The sequence below is a fragment of the Varroa destructor genome, unplaced genomic scaffold, assembly GCF_002443255.2.
Source record: "Varroa destructor unplaced genomic scaffold, Vdes_3.0 BEIS01000002.1, whole genome shotgun sequence".
Classification (NCBI taxonomy): Eukaryota; Metazoa; Arthropoda; class Arachnida; order Mesostigmata; family Varroidae; genus Varroa; species Varroa destructor.
The window spans coordinates 1652507-1674282 of record NW_019211455.1 but is presented as its reverse complement, the minus strand read 5'-3'; the positions used below and the strand labels follow the sequence as shown (position 1 = coordinate 1674282).

Below are 21776 nucleotides of genomic sequence, written 5' to 3'. Positions count from 1 at the left end.
GAACCTCCGTCCGTTGATGATACACTGTTTTCATCAGCCCGCCATGGAGGTAACAATGTACGAACTTTGCTAGCAGGTCAGAATAATCGAATCTGTCTATCTACAATAGTTGTAAATAATAAAATTTTTTTGTACCTTTTATTGGTGCCTATTTGTTGTTTCTATTCCACTGCTGTATGTATTCATATCGAAACGTTGAATAAAACTATGTTGAACACCTAACGTCTCGGTTATATTTATAAAGCTGGGATAGTTTTAACATCATCCTAAATGACATTTAAAAAATTATTGATTGCGTTCCATGGCGCTATAGCAGTCCTGGAGGTGATTTGTCAAATAGGGGGCGACAAATATGAAAAAAACGCAAACCAATCGACAAACCTGTGCAAAACCTATTTTCGGCATTATCATATATGTCGTTAGTGTTGTGCGCGTTTTTTTTTTTTTACAAAAACAAAATATCCGTTATTTGCATGTTGTCAACCGTTTCGACAGAGCAGTTTCAATATGAACCTGCATAAATCTACATTCACTGCACGGCCGCTGTGATGACGTAAATAAAACAAGGAATCATCAGGCCGTTTTTGGTCGAGATGATCCGTTGCAGTATGTACATTTTGTTAAGGCGAAACTTCTAAAACGATTTATATACTATTCAGTGTTTTTAATGCTAAAAAAAGTACGAACTAGACTAGTAGACTGAATAATTTGTGTAAGAAGGATACTAAAATCCAACGTCGGTGTTACAACAATATTAGCGTCTCTTATAGGTTAGATTATGAAACTAGCATCTCCATTTGCATTTCTGCTCATGTCTATCTTCTGAGCAAAAAAGAGCCTGTGTGAAAATAGTTATGACTATCTTCATTAGCTCGGAGCATTGAAAATCTTCACATGCACAATTGAAATCTTATGTAGCCGTGTTTACGCTAAGTCATTAAAGAAATCCTGACTTTGTTGCTGTTTTTTCCCTGTACGATATATATATATATATATATATATATATATATATATATATATATATCGAATGTGTGCTTTATGCGAAAAATGTTCTGTCTAGGAGAAAAATAAAAAATAAGATTAGTCCGAATAAAGAGGTCTGCGGATGGACCATCCATAGTCATGTTAACTAAAAATGTTTATATTATAAAGGTTAGCACAAAAGATTATGTTTTCAAGATAGCTAAGCGTACAAAACTTGGAACGTCTGTTAATTTCTTCGATAAAAAATGTGTCCTATCATCGTTAGCTGGCTTACTTGGCCAAATGCACTAGAAAAATAAAAAAAACTGTCATCTGTTTATCGTTATCAAATAGTCCAGAGAATGATAGGAAGCTGAACATGTGATCGGCAATCAATTTCTCAAGGTAGGTTGTTCAGTGTGAAACTTAATATAGTAGACTCTAGATTTTTCGAATTTCCTGCAGAGACTTAGTTCTTCCATTTTCAATTTATTATTTTTTATGACATTCTACCGTTTGAATAATAACTTACTTATTCCACTGTTGTAGAAGCCTGGGGTATAAAAAAAGTCTATGAATGCTCAAAAAGCAATTTCGACATCCTGTTGAAACTCGAACAATTTTCCTATTAGCAAGTTGCCCAGATTTAAAAAAAAAGTATAGTCTGTGGTAGCAATGTTTGGCGTGTATGGATGATGGCAAAGAACTTCCAGTTCTAACTTCAACACTTTTGCCGATGATGATTTTTACTTTGTAGGGTCGAGTGTCATCTAAGCACGACAATAAGAACGGCACACCCCTGGTCACAAATCCTGGTTAAGGCCGAAATTGTTCGGCGTCTCTTCCAATCGTTCGTAGTGCACCTCAGCCATTATGGAAAAATTGGGACTGTAGTGGATAACAATCGCATTGGACCACGGAATTAACACCAAGAGTTTTAGAATTATGTATCTTGCTTTAGAGTAATGTCTTACCGTTTCGATCGCTGTTGATGTGAGCGTCTCCGATTATCGTAGAGGATCTAGTTAGCATCATAAGGCAGAATTTTATTCAGAAATGAATCAGTATTGCAACATCAGGGCAGCGTCTCTACGGTTCAATTTTCGATCCTCGCTCGAAATCGTGCGGAACCCGTTTGTCCAATTTGTTCACCCTATTTATTTGACCCAAGTGGAAAAGTACAACACATGCAACAAACGTGAGCGACAATACATGTGCACTCTGAGATAGAATAGCTTACCTTTTAGCCTTCGTTAGCTACTATCTCGCCTTCAAGTAAATTTTTCCCCTAATTTTTTGAGCCAGTGGTTTACGGTATTTCTAGTAGTAGAACACAAGACTTCTACGGCTTCGTTTAGGATCCAAGATGAAGGTCACACTAGGACGCCATTCGAATTTTTTAATATTTCATGGCTCGTTACAGTTATCAATCCAAGTTACGAGGTCCGAATGAGCGGTCTCGTATTTCGAAGAGCGCAAATACGAAACACGAAAAAAAGCATCCCTGAATGTCGCACTGGTATAAAATAAATGTCCGTTTGAAATATGCACTTGGCGGTTTCATACGGAAATAACTTTATATACTCAAGTGCGTCAAATAAACCCGTATCCGAATCGCTTCTTGGATTGCTAATAGTTAAATATTAAGCTGCTCGAGCAGTGAATATTCGTCTTATCACACAAAATGTGTCACAAAATGCACAATAACCCAACAAACCTAATAGGAACATATATTGTACATGTACACATATTAAGATCTTTCACTCTCTTTACAACGAAACTCTCTGACCCATTGCACAGTCATGCTTTATTCAATTATTTCATCGTTTTCAATAGTTGGGATTAGATCTCTGCGAATCCCCTGGAAACTCATTCACTGCACGGCGACTTGGGTGACGAAATCCCGGATTTTTGCACGGCGAGGCAAATCTCTCCCGCTGAACGACCACCTCGTAAAAAAGGACCCTATTAGCTCTAGCCTGAGCCAGTCTCGCCCGCTTGGCTCATCTATTATAGTTAGTCTGTTATACTATGTGTCACTGGCTGCCTGTATGTGTGCCTACGGGTGCATTGAGCATCCTTAGGGATGACAGTGTCGTCTCCCATTTCGTCGGCTTAGAGCGGCAGCGTCGAGCCTGTTGTTACTATTATCCCGGTCACTTAACAGCGATGCCCTTCCCAGGAGGCGTCACCCTCGCCGAGGGGGCGTCAAATGATGACCCTCTCTTCCTTTGCCCCTGCCGGGCATCCGCGCGTGGCCGTCAGGTCCGTTCGCAACTTCTAACGCAACCGCCAAAAGCGACAGCTTCTCTACTTCAACACTCTACCAACGCACGCCGTACGGTAAGGCCGCGGTCAAGTTCGTCGATGACCAGTACGTTGGCCGTCTGGCACCAGTTTAGGAATGTGGATGAAAAATGATTGCTACTCCATACGTCTAATCCGCAAGAATTGTTAAGCTTTTTTACACTGTCTCACACTATTACGACGACGAGAGTGGTCACGATACTGTCAAGCACGGTGTAACGCGTTGTAAAAGAGCTTAACGTAGAATGTGCGTTGGACCGTCGTGGAAGCATTGAGGTGACAAAGTAGAAACCCAATACAGCAGTGACAACCTTTCCTGGCATATAAAGTCCCACTGGCAGTTTCAGCTGGCAAGGACCATAAACCAGCGACTATCAACGGTGTAATCAAGCTTGAGGTTCGGGTGCGAAGGATACAGCCAAAGAGACATAGATCAGTTTTCTGCTTGGTATCCCAACACAGGAAGTTGAGTGATAGAACACAGAGAGTCGAAGTTCGATACGCTGGGCACATCCGATTCCTGTGCCAAAGAGGAGCTCGTCATTTCACATAGCCGGTATGTCGCATCTTATCGCAATTCGAATAACTGAGTGCATAACGTACTCCGCCATGTTTTTCCGGGTGCACACCCGTGTTACGCTGATTGGAAAAATCTTTGTTTATAACAGGTTCTGACCTCAGTGATGTTTCGACTCATCACTTGTGTTGCTTAATTGGCAACCGTATTCGGATTTTTTTAGCAGTGTTTGTCACAGCCGAAGCGCTGTGCTTCTCAATAGATGAACAGCGGCCGCCTATTCCGCGATAAGCATTATCCGCTTGAGCTAAACGGTAAACATTACTTCGAATATCACCTAATTAAATCTAAGATCTTTCGTTCATAAACGAAAGAGCAATAGTGTTTTTTCATAGACTATGATACATTAGCTTCAATTGAGCGTAAAGTTTGTACTTTGGCCTAAATATGTAACAGATAAGCTGTGTTGTCTGAGGTTTTTTTTTTGATAACTAAAGCGTAACAAGGCACACCTGAAAGCGCAAAAAAACACATACATAGGCACTAGGCTGTTAACAGCGCTGACAGGCTGTGCCTGCGTAGGCAAATTTATCATTCAATTGTTGGTTAAGTTAATTGCCGCTTTTCTGTTGAAAATCTTTGAGTACCATCAGCTAAAACGTGTCATGAAACTAGTTAATAGGTCTAATAGCAACAGTCACTATTAAACGTTAACTTTATCGATCTACGGATATTCATTAACGATCCAATACCGTACAATATACATAGAATCAGTTTATTTTGCTCCAACTTAAGTAAACGCTATATCGATCGTGAATAACTATTAAGAACTAATCACTGTTAGTTAGAAGAAACTTTTAGGGAACGAAATCTAATGATCGATAACGCGTAACGAAGTATACGCCTCATACTCTAGCGATGACCGGAACTCTAGCAGACAAAATAGATCCCGGCACCACTGTATATAAGACGAGTTATTTTTGTTTTACGTTCATCATCCCTATTGAGTAAATATTGAACCCGTCTATTGTATAAACGCTTATTATTGATATTTGGAGCGAACTATTAGTTGCAGATATATAGATATATAGATGAAATTTCTGCTTTTTTACTATCTATTGCCTCTTAACTGCCATCCTCAACTGAAGCACTATTAACGAGTCGTATTAAAACAAGCAATCCTTTGTAGTTTACGGGCTGTCAACTAAATAGCAACTGTCGGCCCTCGGACCAGCCTGCCGCCCACCTGTATGGTGTAACGGTGATACATCTAGTGCAGAAACAGAAAAAAATGTCATATATATATACAATGAATAATGAATAACATTAAAAGATAAAATTTTAGCTTAAATGGCTTCCCAGATCGCAAACGTGAATTAATTACCCACGATATATTTTCTAGCTAACGACGAAGTCATAAACGAAATCGTACATGTATATATATATATATATATATATATTGTATCAAGGCATTAAATAGGCTGAGGTATGTCTATTAACTTTACCTTGTAGTGCTATCATTTGATCACACCTGATTAAATGACAAAAAAAAAAACAGATCCGTCTGCTAACAAGGTTATCATGTTAAGGTTTGCCTCTGTACGCTCTTTTTTTGCATAATTTTCATTGCAAATGGTCGACGGGGTATTATGCATCGGTTTGGTCCTCTGTATGACGGCCAAGTCAATAGCAATGTTAATTTGAAGTTTTCGAAGGTTAAACATCGTAGGACGCGATAGTTCTAAGATGCGTCGGTGGCACCTATTGCAGATTATAGGTATACTTAAAGCGACGACCGTCTTTGCACTAATCCTGACACAGTGGAATATTATCACGGCAGTAATTATTATTGTCGTTCTTTAGAATCTGTTCTCTCGCGCTCCGTCGTTGAGAGGGCACCCGATGCCTTTGGTAGATGTCAAAACAAATTTGCAGCTCGTCTGCGAACGATATTGTACGCCGTATTTCTGATGGGTGAGTGACAGGGGGCAAAGACACGTTACCTGTGTGAAAGAAGAATAAGTTAATAACAATAAAATAGGGAAGGCGGAGCGCGTGCGGCTATAGACATGCCGTGTTAGACGTGGCACTAAGAGCGTACGCAGATTTTACGACCACGATATATTATGCAGACGTACGCAAAAATATTCACATATAATCGACGCTAGAAACCGAATGAAGGTATGGAATGGACAAAAGTAATGATTTTACTTATTATCCCAGTTCGTGCGGGTTCAGACAACTCTACAACGGCGACGTAGGTAGTTCTGCAAACGTCTCCATGTTAGAGCATCTTGTTCTTTTCTGTTATTTGTTAGTTGGTATGGGGCGAAGTACAGGGTTTATCCATGAATGAAACTTACCGAATTGAATGAAGAGGCTGCCGCTGCCGCTGCTGTGCGCAAGCAGACGAAGATAGACATGTATCGACGGCGGCGCACTTTCTTGACAGAGGCGAACCCCACACGCCTTGCACCCCCTCCGTTCTTTTTATTACGAAGCCCTGCTAGACGTTATACATTGCGTCCTTAATGAACAGGTAAACTGAGGCAGGCTAGTTTGATTGTTTGCAGCAGTAGCAGCGGTCATAGCGACGCTGATGACGCGCGTGAAATGGGCAGGACCAGGCCATTATTACAACTGTATGTTGCTAGGAAGACTAGGCACATTCTAGCTAATAACGCCTCTTGTAACGAGAAATAAGAATATGTGCTTTATTTTGTATCTTTTTTTTGTTTACGTGTAACTCATCTTAAAATTGAAGAAGAATCTAGATGTTCCATTTTCTCTCCTACCGCAAGTATTGAAAATTACCACTACTTTCATTAATACATGGACTTTTGAGATGTTTTTTTCATGTAACCTTGCAGTACTTTTCAGCTACTCTCTCTTGGCTGGTGACGCTTCCTGGTCTTCCGGAAAGTGGTATATAAGCTTCCTCAATACTTCCGTCCGCTTCAAATATCTTTTATTCTCTTAGTTATAAATCGCGGAGGCGGATTTGTATGAAACTCGCTGCGATATCGTCTTTGTACTTCTATAACACTTCCATACCTCCAACAGCTTTTTTTATTCAATTTTTCTGTTTAAAAATTAATCCACTCATTATTTCCAACTAAAGAAGAAGGACGGTCCGGAGGCTATGACCACTGAAACATTTTTCGGGATATTTTGTATATATGTAGAGAGAACTACAATGATGAGCTTGCTTCATTTATGCAAATTATATATTATTATAGATTCTCGTAGTCAGAAATTGAATGTAGTAATCATTTAAGCACTCCAAGGGATTCAAAAAGTGTACGAACTAATGCGTACCTCTTCGAGGGCGTTGCCATAATGGCCATGAACGTACGGCCATCGCTAATTTGAATTTTACCATTGGCAAATGATTACACAGGTCTACTGAGGAAACCCCAGATAAACCTACCAAGAACCACCTGCATGGCTATACCCCTAAGCAGGTTACTCCAAAACCTTGCTCACACAAGAAAAGTAGCAAGAAGCGTTAAAACGGTATTTATATGGGTGTGAAGGTTCGCTAGATGTCAATATTTGGAGAGCCATAATATCGAATCAAGCCCTAGCATATGTCACGGGTCTGGTCAGAGAGGACATACTCGACTCCTGATTGGCCTTAGACAGTATTTCGGTTGATCACAACCTTGTATTTCATTCATTCGTCTCGTCGTTCATTCATCCTATTCGTCTTCAGTAAAAACCACAAATGTGAAAATATTTCAAGAAGGATTCCATACCGAGGCATATAGGACAACTCGCAGTTTAGAAAATCGCTTGGTCCTAATAGTAATAATATAGATGTATGGTTTCAACTAATGACGAAAGGTACCGGCGTTCGGTTCGCAATTTGTGTGCATGCTCGTGAATTCATCCCATAGTTGATTCCAATCATATTCATAGTTAGGCAAACTTTTTTTTACACGAGGCAGCTTTGTCGAAGTTACTTATAGATACGACGCAATAAGTTTACTCAACTGAACCTGACCAGAGAAGGATCGATAACACAAAATATTCATTTCATCATCCAGTTCAGATCGAGCGTCTTGGTAAATCAGTTTACTACTACTGAGAAAGAGTGCCAATTGTTATTTGTGTCGTCAAGTCAGAGATAAGAACATTCTTAAGAGCGACGATAATAAATTCGGAAAGAGTTATAGTAGTTCACTGGGAAATCACTGAACGTCTCGTTCGGTAATAAGTTGAGAACGATTCAATCAGGGTTAACCAGACGGGAGAAAGTCGAAGTTGCAATAGCTAAAATAAGCAGAAAACTTCTGGCGTTAAAGCTACACTACTATACACTTTGTTTGTAAATTATTCTATAAACTAAAGCAAAACGCGTCCTGCAAATGATTTCTAGTCTATGGGAAGAAAGCCAAATGAATTGTTATCAGTATACACGGTCTATCTAGAGAATATCATCTGTGTGGGATTCGGGCGTCACCCAAGTTATCTGTGAGGAGAACAACCAGCCACTCAGCATCTTTCTTTTCATATTTCCTGAAGCATGAGAACTTACGTTTTTTTAGTTCGGTAAGACGATTTTCCTGTAAGTCAGGGGAATATTGTTTGCAGTTTAATGTAATATAAATAGTAAGATAATAAGCGCTTGCCATGATCACCGATCTACAGAAACCGACCGTTATTTGAGCGGAATTGAATCCCAACATGGCGCTTGTTGGAAAGTGAGCCAAAAGGCAACTACATCAATATTCTTAATGATTTGACATCGCATCATTGTTTAATTTATATTATACCCCATTGCCAGTATCTTGGGAACGTTTGTGTTCAACCGAACCGTAAAAACTATTAAAAGCAACTTCATTGATGCGTATATTAAGGAAATACGAACTTACAACCTGCTTTTGCCCCCTGAAAGCAATCAAGATTTCTTTTCAACCGATCTTTGCGCCGCGCTCAGAAGTTGTAGATTTCAATAATTCACATCTTTGATACATGCTAAGGGTGATTCTTTACAAACATTGTCAATGCTGATGTATATGTACATTCTTCGTAGCACTCGTATCACAGCTGAAGCAGGCAAGTGGAACGCATCGTATTAAACACTTGAGAAGGCTCTTGGAGATTTTTCATTTTATTGACACCGCTCTGAGATTTTTTCTTCATAGAGAAATATCGGACATATTATAACATAATTGTATTAGTATATAAACGGCACTGACAATGAACATGTCTCCCTGCAAACAAACGCGTTCGAATTTCTGTTATACTAATACCTTCGGATTGGCGTCTGATCGCTTCCTCAGATAACAGACACACGCACATACATTCGCTTGTGAAGCTATTAAGGTTTAATTGAGAACTAACATCCAGCGGCGATGTATTGGGTTGAACGCGATGCGACCGGGCTACGTACAGCTACCGCCAGACCTACGAATAGCGTGTCTACTTATATATGTATTCTTTTATCAGCGCCGCAACTAACTCTTCTTCACTGTATAAATGATTATGCGAAGGCGATGTTGTTAACACGAATACCACTCTTGTTATTATTATTATTAGCACTACTGTTAAATATCTTCCTGCCACCACAACTGCACCCATTGCCAATACCACGTTACGCATCGATTGTGATGAACCCATCGTCAATGTAAGCGATAAATTTCCGTCCATCTAATAGAATCAGTCACCAATATGGCCACGGTGACGTTCTATGACTTCGTTCTTATGCTGCACTACGTTACGTGTTTGAGCAGAGGTCTTTCCAAGCAGAAAAGAAGCGATGAACACTGCTACAGTGTGTTACAGTCTAGCGGAAACAGCCATCACCGTAGCTCGGTAAAAAGATCGCCGTAGTAACCGTCTTCTTGGAGCGCACGATTTTTGGTATCGATGGCGTCGATCTAGGCTGACAGAACGACCCTGCTGTCTCACGTTAATTTTGGTGACATTTTTTTACAGATAGCTTGATGTTTTATGGAAACACGTTTTAAGTGATTATTTAAATAATCTTTTATATTCTAATGACATGTAATCCGCTAAATCAATAGCGAACAGTTTGAATGGGGATCCTATTTCTGTGCCTGTCGGTCAAACTATACATTTTTACTGCTCGCAACAATCAGCCTTGTTCGTCACAAGCATTGTAACTTTGCCAGAAAAAAAAACCTTTCTTTGACCACACTAAAAAAAAGACGTAAAGCTACGAGATCACGCCGGCCTGTCCCGAATGCGCTTACTCTTCAATAGATGTTCCTCGCGATTGCATACGACATAATATTTACTTCGATGAGGCCTTGACTATTCACCGAACGTCTCTTTACCGATCTTGTTCTACAAAGTAACAACGAAGTCCTAATTTAAACCTCATACGTTTGTCCTTTGTACAGTGTAGGGGGTCCTTGAACTTTTTTATCCATTTATTAAGAAATTATCAAATTTTGTTTGGTTTTGTGGACAGTTTGCACTGGTGACAAGCGTCTTTTTGGCGTCCCCATAGAATGAATCTGCGCATTTGTCAATATTCAGCATTTGGGTCCATTACAACCACAGAAACCAAGTAACGTATTATTATAATGTAACCACTATTTAGAACACCAGCTGCTACTGGAAATTCATAGGTAACGTATATATACGCGCATTACTTTGGCATTATCAAAATATTTACATTTTATCGAAGAAGTCAATGATCATTCGAAAATGCCATTTTTCATTAAGATAATGCCAATTTAGATCAGATCTGGGATCACTGAGCATGATCTGATATGGATATGTAGCTTTGCACTATTCACTATGTGGGGCACTTTGTTCCCAAAGCTCCTTTATCCAGGAACTAGTCATCTTCGCGTTCTCGTGAGAAAAAAACGACATGTTTCAACGTAATATACAGACCCTGTAATTAGTCGTGTGTAATCAATTATAAGCGAAAGATGACGGCCGGCGACACCATATACGTACAGTCGATGTTCGGACCTGAATAAAAGCAAGTACTTAATTCTGCCAGTTTTAACTAACTAAGTAAGTAAGTAAGTTAACAGCTTGTCCTCTATTTAGATACTCTCTACTATAGGCTACTGCCACTAAACGTTAATGTTCATTGACGGATTCTATACGCTGCTGTAACAAATCGTCTTAACTAGTAAAGTGGCCTGAGTAAGCCACTGATATAACGCCGTCATAACTGTGTACGAAAGAACGATGCCACTTGATGAAAAAAACGATACAAATCGAGTATTCGTACTGTGGTAACACGGGCAAACGGCAAAGCATGTATTCGCTATTGGGAAAACGACTTTATTTTTTGTTGGACTGATCCTTGCGGGGCCGTAGCACACATTCTGTCTAACTTCTATAACGACGCATAGAACAACTAGAGCCTGGCATGGTGCTGCCATCCGCGTTGACAACAGTATCCATCACTGCAGTAACGTTTAACTAAACGCCATTTCTATCCTCTGCTGCGTTATAAGCGGCAGCAGAAAAACTCGGTAGCGTTTTTCTGAGAAAATCAGAAACGTCTCTTAAACAAGATGAAAACGCAACAAAAAAAAAAGGCAAAAAATACATGCAAATTATTAGTAATTTGCTCATTAGGTTCGCGTGTACCACCCGATAATAGGACGCGTGATCGGACGAAGCTCATGTTGGCCGTCATGTTGACGATGAAGATTTGTTGAATATCCGTAGTAAATGCGGTGGTGAACTGCGAGGGCAGTGGCTTTACGCGACTATTAGCGTTACGTTCATTTTTTGTTCTCAGCCAAACGTAAACACATAAGAGGTATGTATACCACATTAAGGCTGCCTTCATTGAGCATAACATACAACATATCGCCAAAACGGTGTTGAAAAATGATCTGAACATCCCTGCCAGATGGACAGGACAATCTGGCGTTCATCTCGTAAAACCACTATATAATATTGGAACTTGGTCTGTATGTATTCTTCAATGGAACAGATAAATATTCAATTACTTGGGAGTCGTTGTGTGACGGCGGTTGGCGACAACCATTCGGTCATCTGTTAACAACCGCACACGTTTGGCACGAGCTTATGTTTGTTTCATATACAATCGAAGTAGGTATGTGTAAGCATACATTCTACATGAATTTATTATATATAATAGATACTAAAAATACGTGATAAAATACGTGATCCCATAATGCGATCTTCGGTGGACTCGAGGACGTTCGTTCGACGTCAATTTGCTATGTAGTGAAAAGGTAATTGAAAGATAAAAGTAACTTAACGATGGATGATGAATGACGTCAGTATCGAGCATATGATCTTTATAATGATGGCTGAGTGATAGATTTCATCTGTCTGCCAATCTCCGACATGCCCTCCATTCAGATGGGATGAGTTTAAAGGGGCATTAAATAATGTCGTCGTCGTCGTCGTCATCACTGTACAAACAAACTCAATGTTAATATAGTTTTGGCAAGAATAAAGTCGTGTGTTTTAATCGGTAACATTACCATCGTTACGTCTAGAGGATCGTAGCGGGATATAATTGAAAGATTGGAAAAGAAAACCATGTTTCTTTTTCTGTAGTTTCTGTAGATTTACATAATGCTATTTATATTATGCCTGTATCTACATTGATCATAAATAGATAAGATGTATTGCTGGAAGATTTTTTGAAAGGAAGTAATTTTACTATTATACCAATATCACGTCAATATCACGAGCGCAAGGTTAGTAATAAACTTTTTGCCAACTTTAACGAAAATTTAATTTTATTCAACCTAGCCGATTTTGTGTAGATTGTTTACTATTTTGTGTCTCGTTTCTTCAAACGTATTAGATATTCTTATGGTCTCCTCTGTTCGGCTGATCGTATTGATAACAGCTTAAGTACAAGAGGCTGTGTGATTGCAAACTGCGTGTTTGGGTCACTGGATTTGGATATCTAGAGGATACAAGTCGGTGATAGTTTCGAAAGCTATTACTTGAAAAACCCTAAGACCTTAGACTAGAAAATGTCACAAACGCGTGTGTAGTCACATTTCATCCTTGACCAGAGTCTAACTGAGATCTGTAATCCGGAAAAGTTATTTTTGGGAGATCCCGAGAGATTCGTAGGTCCACTAGACATGAAGGTAGTCGTCTCGGGAATGATCGATTCATGTTGACTGATACAGGGCAATGAGTAATCAGCGTGACACGTATCTATATTACAAACGTACGGTGAGGTTCCGTCTGTGACAGGTACATATTTACCCTCGTGATAACATTTTTAGGGAAGCATTTAGAAATATAGCTGTACATGTTCTGTGATTATGAGTCATCCTCACAGAACCCGCCTAGCGTCTATTTTTGCTATGTTACTTTGGTTACTTACTTATGAGCATTTAATGAAGTTGTCCTTTGGTTAAACGAAAATGGGTCCTGCTGGAGATTACGAGCCATTTATCTAACTATCTGCGATTTAATCTTACCCGCAGCCTTCTTCATAAAACCTTACTTCTATGAGAAACAAACAAATTACTACCAAATATCGTATGATTCTGAAATCTAAACTCCAACACTTGAGTACTACTACCACCCATATCAAAACGAAGCCTGTCACAAATCTAGTTTAGGCTACAAACTGCAAACAGCAATGAAAAGGGCAAAATGCTGCTATGTCATCACAAAAAAACTTGTGATAACGTAGCAGCTTCCCACCGACATGACAGACCGGGTTTGAAGACGCATAGGAAATCTTCAGGGGTGGCTTACTCATACAAGGGTAATTGAGACGAGCTCAACAGAGTTATCAGCGAATACCTTCCTTGGATAGTTTAATGTGTTAACACTAATCAAAATATTCTACATAATCGTTAATTTGTCGAGCAAAACATCCATATTTGTTCGTAACGTACGTGTTGTCAAAACACCGAAGAAAATTCGTGCGGAAATCTTAATTTGCTACTTTATGATTCAACAGATTAAACCCGTTTAAGTTACACTCGTTAAAATTTGACTGCTCTTAGTTCAGTCGCGTGACAAGAGCCAGGTTTGCTTTTTGTCCCTAGTACGTAATAAATGATATAGATTTAATAAAACTATAATGAATCTTCACGAGCTGCGTCCGCACAAAGCACGCGACGGGTGATTCAAGCTTAAATATTTTTGCCTGATTTTCTACAAGCAATGTCTAGCTCTTAAGGCGACCCTCCAGGGTAAAAATCTGCATTTAATTTTCACAAGAAGGTGTTGCCATAGTCTAGTTAAATATAGTTACATCAAACTGGAGAATCGGACTACGCAACATTTATTTTTCGCAAAACTTACACCTTCTGCTTTCTGACATCTTTAGAGAAGTGTTCTAGCTTTGTTAGTTGAATCAAAGTTCTGAGATCACCTGGTAAAAAAGACTTGGTTGAAGAACTTCTAAAAGTCATTCTAAATTTTAAATATGTATATTCAGATCGTGTTCATACTAGCTAAGTTAACCGCAAAGACAACCGCAAAGTAACACCAAATTTACCCGGGCGATTTTTTCTAAAGGCTCCTGCAGTTGTGAGTACTCGATGAGATGCTTTTACTATTTTATGGGAAATTTCCGATGGACTTTCTTGAATGCGCCATATAACACCTACAATTTATAGGCCTTAATAGTTACACATACAGTCACGGATTCGATCTTTGCCTTGTCAAGTGTATTTGTTAGCTTAACATGAAGAGCGCGCCATCTTGCTAGTTTTCCTGCTTTAAATCTCTTCTTTCCAACAAATCTCCATGCGTGCATCGATACGCACGTATGAGATTCCCGAATATCTGAGAGAGCTGTCAACGTTGCCATCGCCGACCGATCAGTGTATTTGTGTTGTCCCTTTCAGCGAATTTCTGTTAACATTTATACTGCTGTTCTTTTTTTTTTTTATTGTATAGTACCACAGGAGTGCATGAGCCTCTACGTGCATGTACGTTGATTAGCTCACCATTGATTTCTTGTCGTTTCAAAGATTGTTATTCAATGGCTGTTACCGATAACAATGCCTCCCTTCAATGTGCGCTATTCACTGCTAATCTGTAGTACCCTGCTTGTTACAAGCCGTTCGGCCGCGCCTATCTTCAACTTCTGCCCTTGGTTAAATAGGTGACATCGCCGATGACGCCAGCCACCGATGGTTCTGTGGTCTGCCGTTTTCTATTGTTGTTATGACAATATTAATGACTTCGTTGCCATTGTAGCTGCTTTATCGTTGTGGTTGGTTTCCGCTGCTGGTGCTTGAACGGTTACTACAACATCCGCTGATCCAGCTGATGATGAAATCTTAAAGACACATCGATTCAGTAGTGACAATTTTGACGTCTATTTTAGATCGGCCAGCAGATGGACGGCACGAGCAACGCACGCTAACGGCGCGCGCACCGGTCCAATAGTCGCAGAACGCCATCAATTTAACAGTGCTGGCGCTGATGCGGCCGTAACCGCAGTGTTGGTCCTATTCCCGTTTTGGAGCTGTGTGAAAAACGCCGGAAGTCGGAACGGCACCGGAGTGGGAATTTTGGGGAAGTCGGAGGGCAGCGTTCATCCTAACGGTCGTTTCTAGTCGTTCGGTCGTCACTATAGTTACCGTGACGCAGTGGAGCTGAACGCCAACTTGGTCAGATGCCGAGCCAAGAGCACAGCCACTGTCGCAGGCAGCGTCGGCCGTTGTTACTGAACATTTTCAACCCTATCGGTCAACGAAGCCAACGATGATAACGCAGTAAAAGAAGATCGATGTCAGGCTGAATGTGTATTTCTTTCGATCCGCGTGGCCAGCGGGTTGCTTGGCTAGATGGTCGGACTGAGCGTTTGTCTATCTGTAACTAACTGTGTGTTAGAGAGAGAAGCTATGTGACTGTGTTTGATATTCTATATATTGTGTAATATCAAGCAATGACACAGACAAGCAGGCAGGCACCCAGGAGGACGAGACTATGTCTTGTTGCGCCTTCTTTTTCTCTACCGCGGGCTACCCTCGGTTGAGTCCTCTGTCCCCTTGGGGTGAAGCAAAGAATCCTACCCCTCGATTGTGTTGTTTATCTGTAAAGATATTTGTTCTCCCATATCAGCGCATCATCACATTTTATGCAGTTGTTTAAATAGACACGCCTCCCTTTCTCTTTCTCTCTCGCTATGCCATTGCGAGTGGAGCGAAAACACAGTGAATGGGGTTGTTGAAAAGACACCGTCGGAAATATGTGTCGGTCAGCGTCGACCATCACATGGGTCGCGGGTATTGTGTGCTGGGGCCTATGTAGAACATCCCACCGGCTGGTGTATGGGAACGACTTTGACGAGTGTGTGCGTCTCTGTGTAAGAATTCCTGTGCACGCGTGCAAGTGCACGCTACGGAACGTATCACATACTGTTTTCAGTAATGCAGCTATTGCCACCTTTCCCTCTTCTTCTTGATCGTCTTATCTGTCAGAGGCTTTTTTTCTCTGCACACAGTAAACGCAGACCACCAACCCTTCCAATATCGGCTGGTTGGATTGTCTCTCTGGTTCGCTCATTCGCTAGCTCATTGCCCCTTGAGATCAGCCGGTACCAAAACAAACGGCACCGTGCGTTGCGCGACGAAACTTTGGGAAAATAATGATGATCGAACTGACCGGCCGGCTCAATGACGATTGGGTGACGAACCATATCAGACGATCAATATCGACTAACGTGGACAAGATTTTGACAATAGCAGCAATTTTTGAGCATTTTCTTATTAACTGGCTGCAGCGGCTGCAATTCAGTATGACCAGAGTCACTTCTTCCGTGGTTCCCTGGCTTGTGCCCGTTGACAACACCCTGCTGTTGTGTAAAACATTATCGTTCGACTCGTCAACCGTCTTTGTTTGTCGTTTGGTCAAAATTGAGCCGTCAGACTAACGAGTCGCGCCTTACTCTGAACGCTGGATCCTAAGTTCTGCGCTGCTTGGCGACAGCCGCTAAAAACTCATTCTTGTGTATACATATCTATATACTTGCATCTTATGTCGATTTGTGCGTAAACATGTTTTTATATTTGTGTATCCACGAGCGTACCCATGGAAACGGGTTATGTGGACATAAAAACTGTGTGAAACAATCGCTCCGTTACAACTTGGGAAGCCAGTTGCTTTAAGTTAGATACAGGTATAAAGAAAGTCTCACCTGAGCGTAGCACATCGTCGGCAAATGACCGGAGAGGGAGCGGGGGTGTAGAAACGAATAGCGGGTGCTTTGACGAGTGATTTTTTTTGTAACCGAACCTTTCTGAAAATATATAGACTGCAGACGTTAATCGCTACTGTTTTTATGACAACAGCGTTGTGTAGAGGAGGGCCGGCACGATCGCATGGCGGGTAACAGACCGCTGTACAGCAGTAGTCGATAGATAAATGAATGGACAATGGCCGTCACTGCAGCGAAGAATGGATGTCAAGTATGAAGGAGCAATATTGCACAAAATATACACACATACTTGTTAATATGGGCGGGCCCAGATTGCACTTAGGAACAGTGATGTTGGTTGGACCAGATATTGCGATGTCTGAAGGTGGCCGCAGGTGCTATTGCCAATAATAGAACGAGCACTAGTTATAGTTCTTGCATAATACCAAGAGATCTATTGTGTTAGCATTTTGAGCAGAGTCGATCCGTGGGAATGATTAAAGAATGCGGTGACAAAATGAAAAGAGATCAAGTTTAAGCCATATGAAAGACATCTAGATCGAAGAGTCGGTGATCGACACTGCAGCAGATTTCACCGATTGATGAAATAACACGAGGTCATTCGCGGGCTCTTTAAACTCACCTGAACGAACAGGGCACATTTGCATGATGTCGTCTAGGCTATCGGACAACAATATCAATAATCTTTTGGTGTTATTCCATGTATATGTGAAAAACGGCATTTTTCCGAGATTAAAATAAGGTTAATAACCAAGAAATAAGCGGCCAATGGAGACAATTAAGAAAAAGCTTCGCGAGATTCCCTAAGTTTTTATTATTTTCCGTGCAGTAAGGGTTTAATTGAAACATGATAAATCTATACTACGCTTTAGTTTTCTGTTTTTTAACCGACTACCGCGAAATAATAATTTTATATCATGAATCCAAAATGATTACCATTATGTCTAAGGTAAATTTGATGTTAACGTAAGTGAGGCAGTAATTATTAGCAGACGATCTATTCAGCCTACATTATGAAACCTGAAAAGGGAAAACATACTTCAGAATATTTATCCGCAGCCTTTCTAATGAATTCGGAAATCTCCAATTGGCTATACATAAATAGAGTGCTTTTATATTACCACTTTGTAGTAGAAACACCCAGCTTCAAAAATAGGTAACATATCAAAGAAAAAAACAGATGACCCAAATTGGGAATTATATAAGGTGAGTATGTATGAGTGTAGCTTGGTTTTTGCGCCGTAGCTATTTATAATTTTTTCTTATGTACCTTTGGGTATTATCTAATATAAGTTGAACAGAGCTTTCTCTTGATGAAAAAGAAACATTTATAGTTTACCGCCCTGTTCGGTCGTGATGGGCACAAAGGATGTCCACTTCGTACGACTTCATGCTCCTTCTGTTCACTTTCTTACTAATGTCCTGCTACAGATCGACCGCTGCTCATGGATGGCGTAATGAATTAAAGTTAATTTAAGCTAGCTCATTCAAGACAACGAAAGAATGAACTTTACGGATGTACTCATCCATTCCAGAGGAGCTACCGATGTCAACGACAAGACGCGTGTTTCTGCTCGAAGGCGTTGACGAGACAATCTGTTAAAACGGGACCGCTGCAGGTAGCGCTTGCGGTAATGATCCTTGGCTCAGCAGGTAGCTACAAGGTATAGAGGTAGGCGAAAGCGTCTGCTGGTTTGTTTACATTTCGGCTACAGGCCGGCAAATTCACGCTTCTTGAGTATCCCAACTGTTGCGGTCAAGTTATGTACGAATTATACTGCTAAGGAAAATATTGTCAATATTGGCAATAATTAGTGTTACGACTTAAAATCTATCCATATATTTATGCACAGTGCCGCAGTCAGAATGACAAACGATTGCTTTGCATTTTGATTTAATCCTGAGAGTCGACAATTGATCTTATCGAACAGACCGTAAATATGCTAAGAAGCGATACCATATTTGTTATTAAATCCTGTGCTTGTCTGGAAAGATCAAAGTGAACCAGGCTGCGTATTATCCTACTGCATGTTAAAGCCTGCGCCTCAAGCGTCAGCGTGTTTAATGACATAGTAAACCTAATCATTATTACCTATCGCTCATTACGCTGTCGATAACGACAGTTTGTTAACATATTTTTTTGTTTTGTTAACATGTCCCTATTTTACTGCTTGTTCAATCCATCTCATCTCTCTCAAACCTCCAAACGTTTCTATGTTAGATTAATTAAGCGTGAAAAGTAAGTCAACTGTACATTTTCACCATAAGCCTAAGAAAAAAAGTGCTGAAAAGACGTTGACCATATCGCGATTGCCTTCGCTGTGTCATTTATGACGCTGTTACCTCTGACGTGTTCAACAATGAGTGGGAGGAAAACTCATGAAACAAACATCACAGCAGCAGAATCGTATGTTGGGCTTCACCGGGAAGCAAGCATCAACAAAGTTTGGCCGTTACCACGTCCAGAAGTCCACTTGTCAAAAGTTTGTCAAGATACGTTCGTAGCCACATAGAGACAGACACTTCCTCTGGCTGAATGCTTGGTTCTCGTTTAACATGGAACGCTTGTATGCTTCCCAACCGCGCACTGACGTAACGAAGATGGCAGACTTCACTGGACCCCTTCATCGGTCATCGTCGCAGTGAATCATTCTCATGTGAGAAGGGATATTTTAGTTGTGTTGTTTTGGGGGTTCTCTGTGCGATTATGGAGTGCTGCTGTGACATTGTTCTATACAGCCCTGCTGATCTCACCGAGAAGCCACACGTTTATTTTGTTCTATCTGTGGTACTTCTGTGTGGCTAAAATACAGTATGATTACTAGGATCGTCGGTATGAACGTTCAGCACAAAGCTTTGCCTTCCGCTCTGGTCAACGAAGATTGGGAAGCACGTAACAGAAACACTTGCTACGTTAGCGCTTTAGATGAGCTTATGAGCACTACAGCGTGTGTTGGTGATGAGCATATCGAAAAAAACTATCATCTTTCGAGTCGTAGTATTTAGCCCGACGAAAGGTGGCATCTTGCAACATTGCTTACCACTATAGGCGTACCTAGAAAGAGTACATTCGTTCCCGCCTCCTGCATAAGCCAGTAATTTTGGAGAATGTGCCTGACGTCTCGTTCATGTTGATCAAACAATTTGTTGTGGTATATTATTTGGCGAGCGAAACATTTACTTCAACTAGATCACGCTGTTTTCTTGAGAAACCTTGTCACGCTCAGGCTCTCTGGTTTCTGTGTTTACTTGTTACTTTGGATTGAACAAAACACATCTTCTCAGCATAGTGCATGATATTAGCCACTAATTCATTATCCCTATAACTGAACACCGTGTATGACGGTATTTGCCCTGGTAAAGCCGGCCCTCTTGTCTGCCAGATTTTGCCCTATTATTGAGACCATTCCAACTCTGATTACGTGTAATTATAAGATCATATAACCTGGACAATAAACAAAAGTACCTTTTTGTCTGGACTATTTACTCGGCATAGTCGATTTGTATGTACTACGCAGTGTGACTTCTATCAGCTCACTTAAGATGCCTAGTAAAACACAAATCGACCCTCCGAGAACGATGCGCAATAAACTTCGACATATTGGAATGCCTATATTATTGATAACGTTAGTGTATCTATGTAAACACAATAAAAGGAAACAAATTCGTCAAAAAAAGAAGAACTATAAAAAGGCTCATCATTTGTGAGTTTTCGTCTACTAATTTTACGTTCCTTGCCGTGAAATTTGGAACGAAAGAAATCGTACGATATCGTGTAATCCAACTGTACCTCTATATTTATGCGAAATCATGCGCGTGCTTTCACTAGTTTTAATTGTAGCATTTATTATTCTTACTATATTTATTATTAATATAAAATAATAATTACATCTGGGCTAGATAGAGAAGTAAGGGCAAAGCCTTGCTCCCATCTGTTCTAGATTTCTGCACGATTACCTCCTAACGCTGATATGTGGTAGACGAAATAAGTAGCCTAGATTTCAATAATTGTCACCCTTATTTGGTGCAATGGGACCATCCGTTTCCATGGTATCCTAAACTATTAATTGTTATTATTATATTATGATTTTGCATTACATTACTGACGGGAGTCCTGAAAGCAAGCCAGCTGCATTTCTCTGTCATTTCTAGGAGCGTTCATCGCATTAATTTTATATTAGATCTGGTTGCTACAGTTTATCTATTTGTTCGATGAAATCAGTCGTTATTAAACCCTTAGAGCTTGATATACTTTGAAGGATGTGTTGTCTGTGTGTAAGAGAACACAGAACACCTAATGTAACTTTAATGTTCACAGACTAATAACAAAAAATAAAAATATATCATACATTTTTAGATTCGACTTGATTTGTAGGGACCATCAATTTTCAATGCAAAGGCTAAAATGCACTACATTTTCGCTTTATAGAGTGCACGCAAATTTCTGTAAAGCGTTTCAACAGCCAATGAGGTCAATAAATGGATTTTGACAATAAAGCTATTTCGTGCGCATTATAATTAACTTAAGTGAATAAACAATACGAAATATAAACCATTTTTAATGATAGCGGAAATGTCCAGTTTATTTTTGGATCTCTGGCGTCGAAAGGAACGAATTATGGTTCTTCTGCGAACCAATTGCTACCCTTTTCTCTCCCGTTACAACAATGCTGCTAATGATGTAAAGCAATCTCGTAAATTACAACGGGGCTAGCTAGTGTTTATTTTAGTAAGAGATTTTAAATTATTCTCATTATTTTCATGGCTTCGTGACGCCCGTTCGTTTGTTCGTTCATGAATAGCACTTCATGTAAGGTAGTGCAGCTGCTATGTACTTGTGCTTGTGCACGTTCTATATAC

The 21776-nt window shown here is 40.2% G+C and overlaps 2 protein-coding genes and 1 long non-coding RNA gene across 10 annotated transcripts in view; 2 read left to right on the top strand and 1 right to left on the bottom strand.

Moving 5' to 3' along the window:
• The first annotated feature begins 3229 nt into the window (after nucleotides 1-3229).
• Nucleotides 3230-21776, top strand: part of LOC111245477 (uncharacterized) — a 43254-nt gene continuing 24707 nt past the window's right edge. Inside the window, exon 1 of the mRNA XM_022793870.2 lies at nucleotides 3230-3826. The gene's annotated coding sequence lies outside the window, so the exon portion shown is untranslated. The remainder of the gene's footprint in view (nucleotides 3827-21776) is intronic.
• LOC147757234 (uncharacterized) lies at nucleotides 4542-18570 on the bottom strand. Of its 8 annotated transcripts, none has more exons than XR_015321070.1 (5): nucleotides 18461-18544; nucleotides 17206-17293; nucleotides 16896-16997; nucleotides 6151-12174; nucleotides 4542-5790 (listed from the first exon to the last, which is right to left on the bottom strand). XR_015321070.1 is itself a non-coding variant. In XM_086980047.1 (5 exons), the coding sequence occupies exons 1-5, from the start codon at nucleotides 18440-18442 to the stop codon at nucleotides 5647-5649; spliced, it is 486 nt and encodes a 161-aa protein (XP_086836173.1). In that variant the 5' UTR covers nucleotides 18443-18570; the 3' UTR covers nucleotides 4542-5646. The 8 variants fall into 8 exon arrangements, 3 of the variants coding, with proteins under 3 accessions (XP_086836173.1, XP_086836175.1, XP_086836174.1); XM_086980047.1 differs by having other exon boundaries at nucleotides 6151-6290; nucleotides 18431-18570; XR_015321071.1 differs by lacking the exon at nucleotides 17206-17293 and having other exon boundaries at nucleotides 6151-6383; nucleotides 18431-18556.
• On the top strand, nucleotides 16116-20608 carry LOC147757233 (uncharacterized). The gene is made up of 2 exons (XR_015321072.1): nucleotides 16116-16877; nucleotides 18452-20608. It is a non-coding gene; the product is annotated as an uncharacterized LOC147757233 (long non-coding RNA).

Coding starts and splice junctions, on each gene's coding strand:
- LOC147757234 (XM_086980047.1), bottom strand. Junction 16,998..17,205: donor GGGCCCGCCCATATTAACAA/GTATGTGTGTAT, acceptor ATATATTTTCAG/AAAGGTTCGGTTACAAAAAA. Junction 6,291..16,895: donor CGACGATGTGCTACGCTCAG/GTGAGACTTTCT, acceptor AACGTCTAGCAG/GGCTTCGTAATAAAAAGAAC.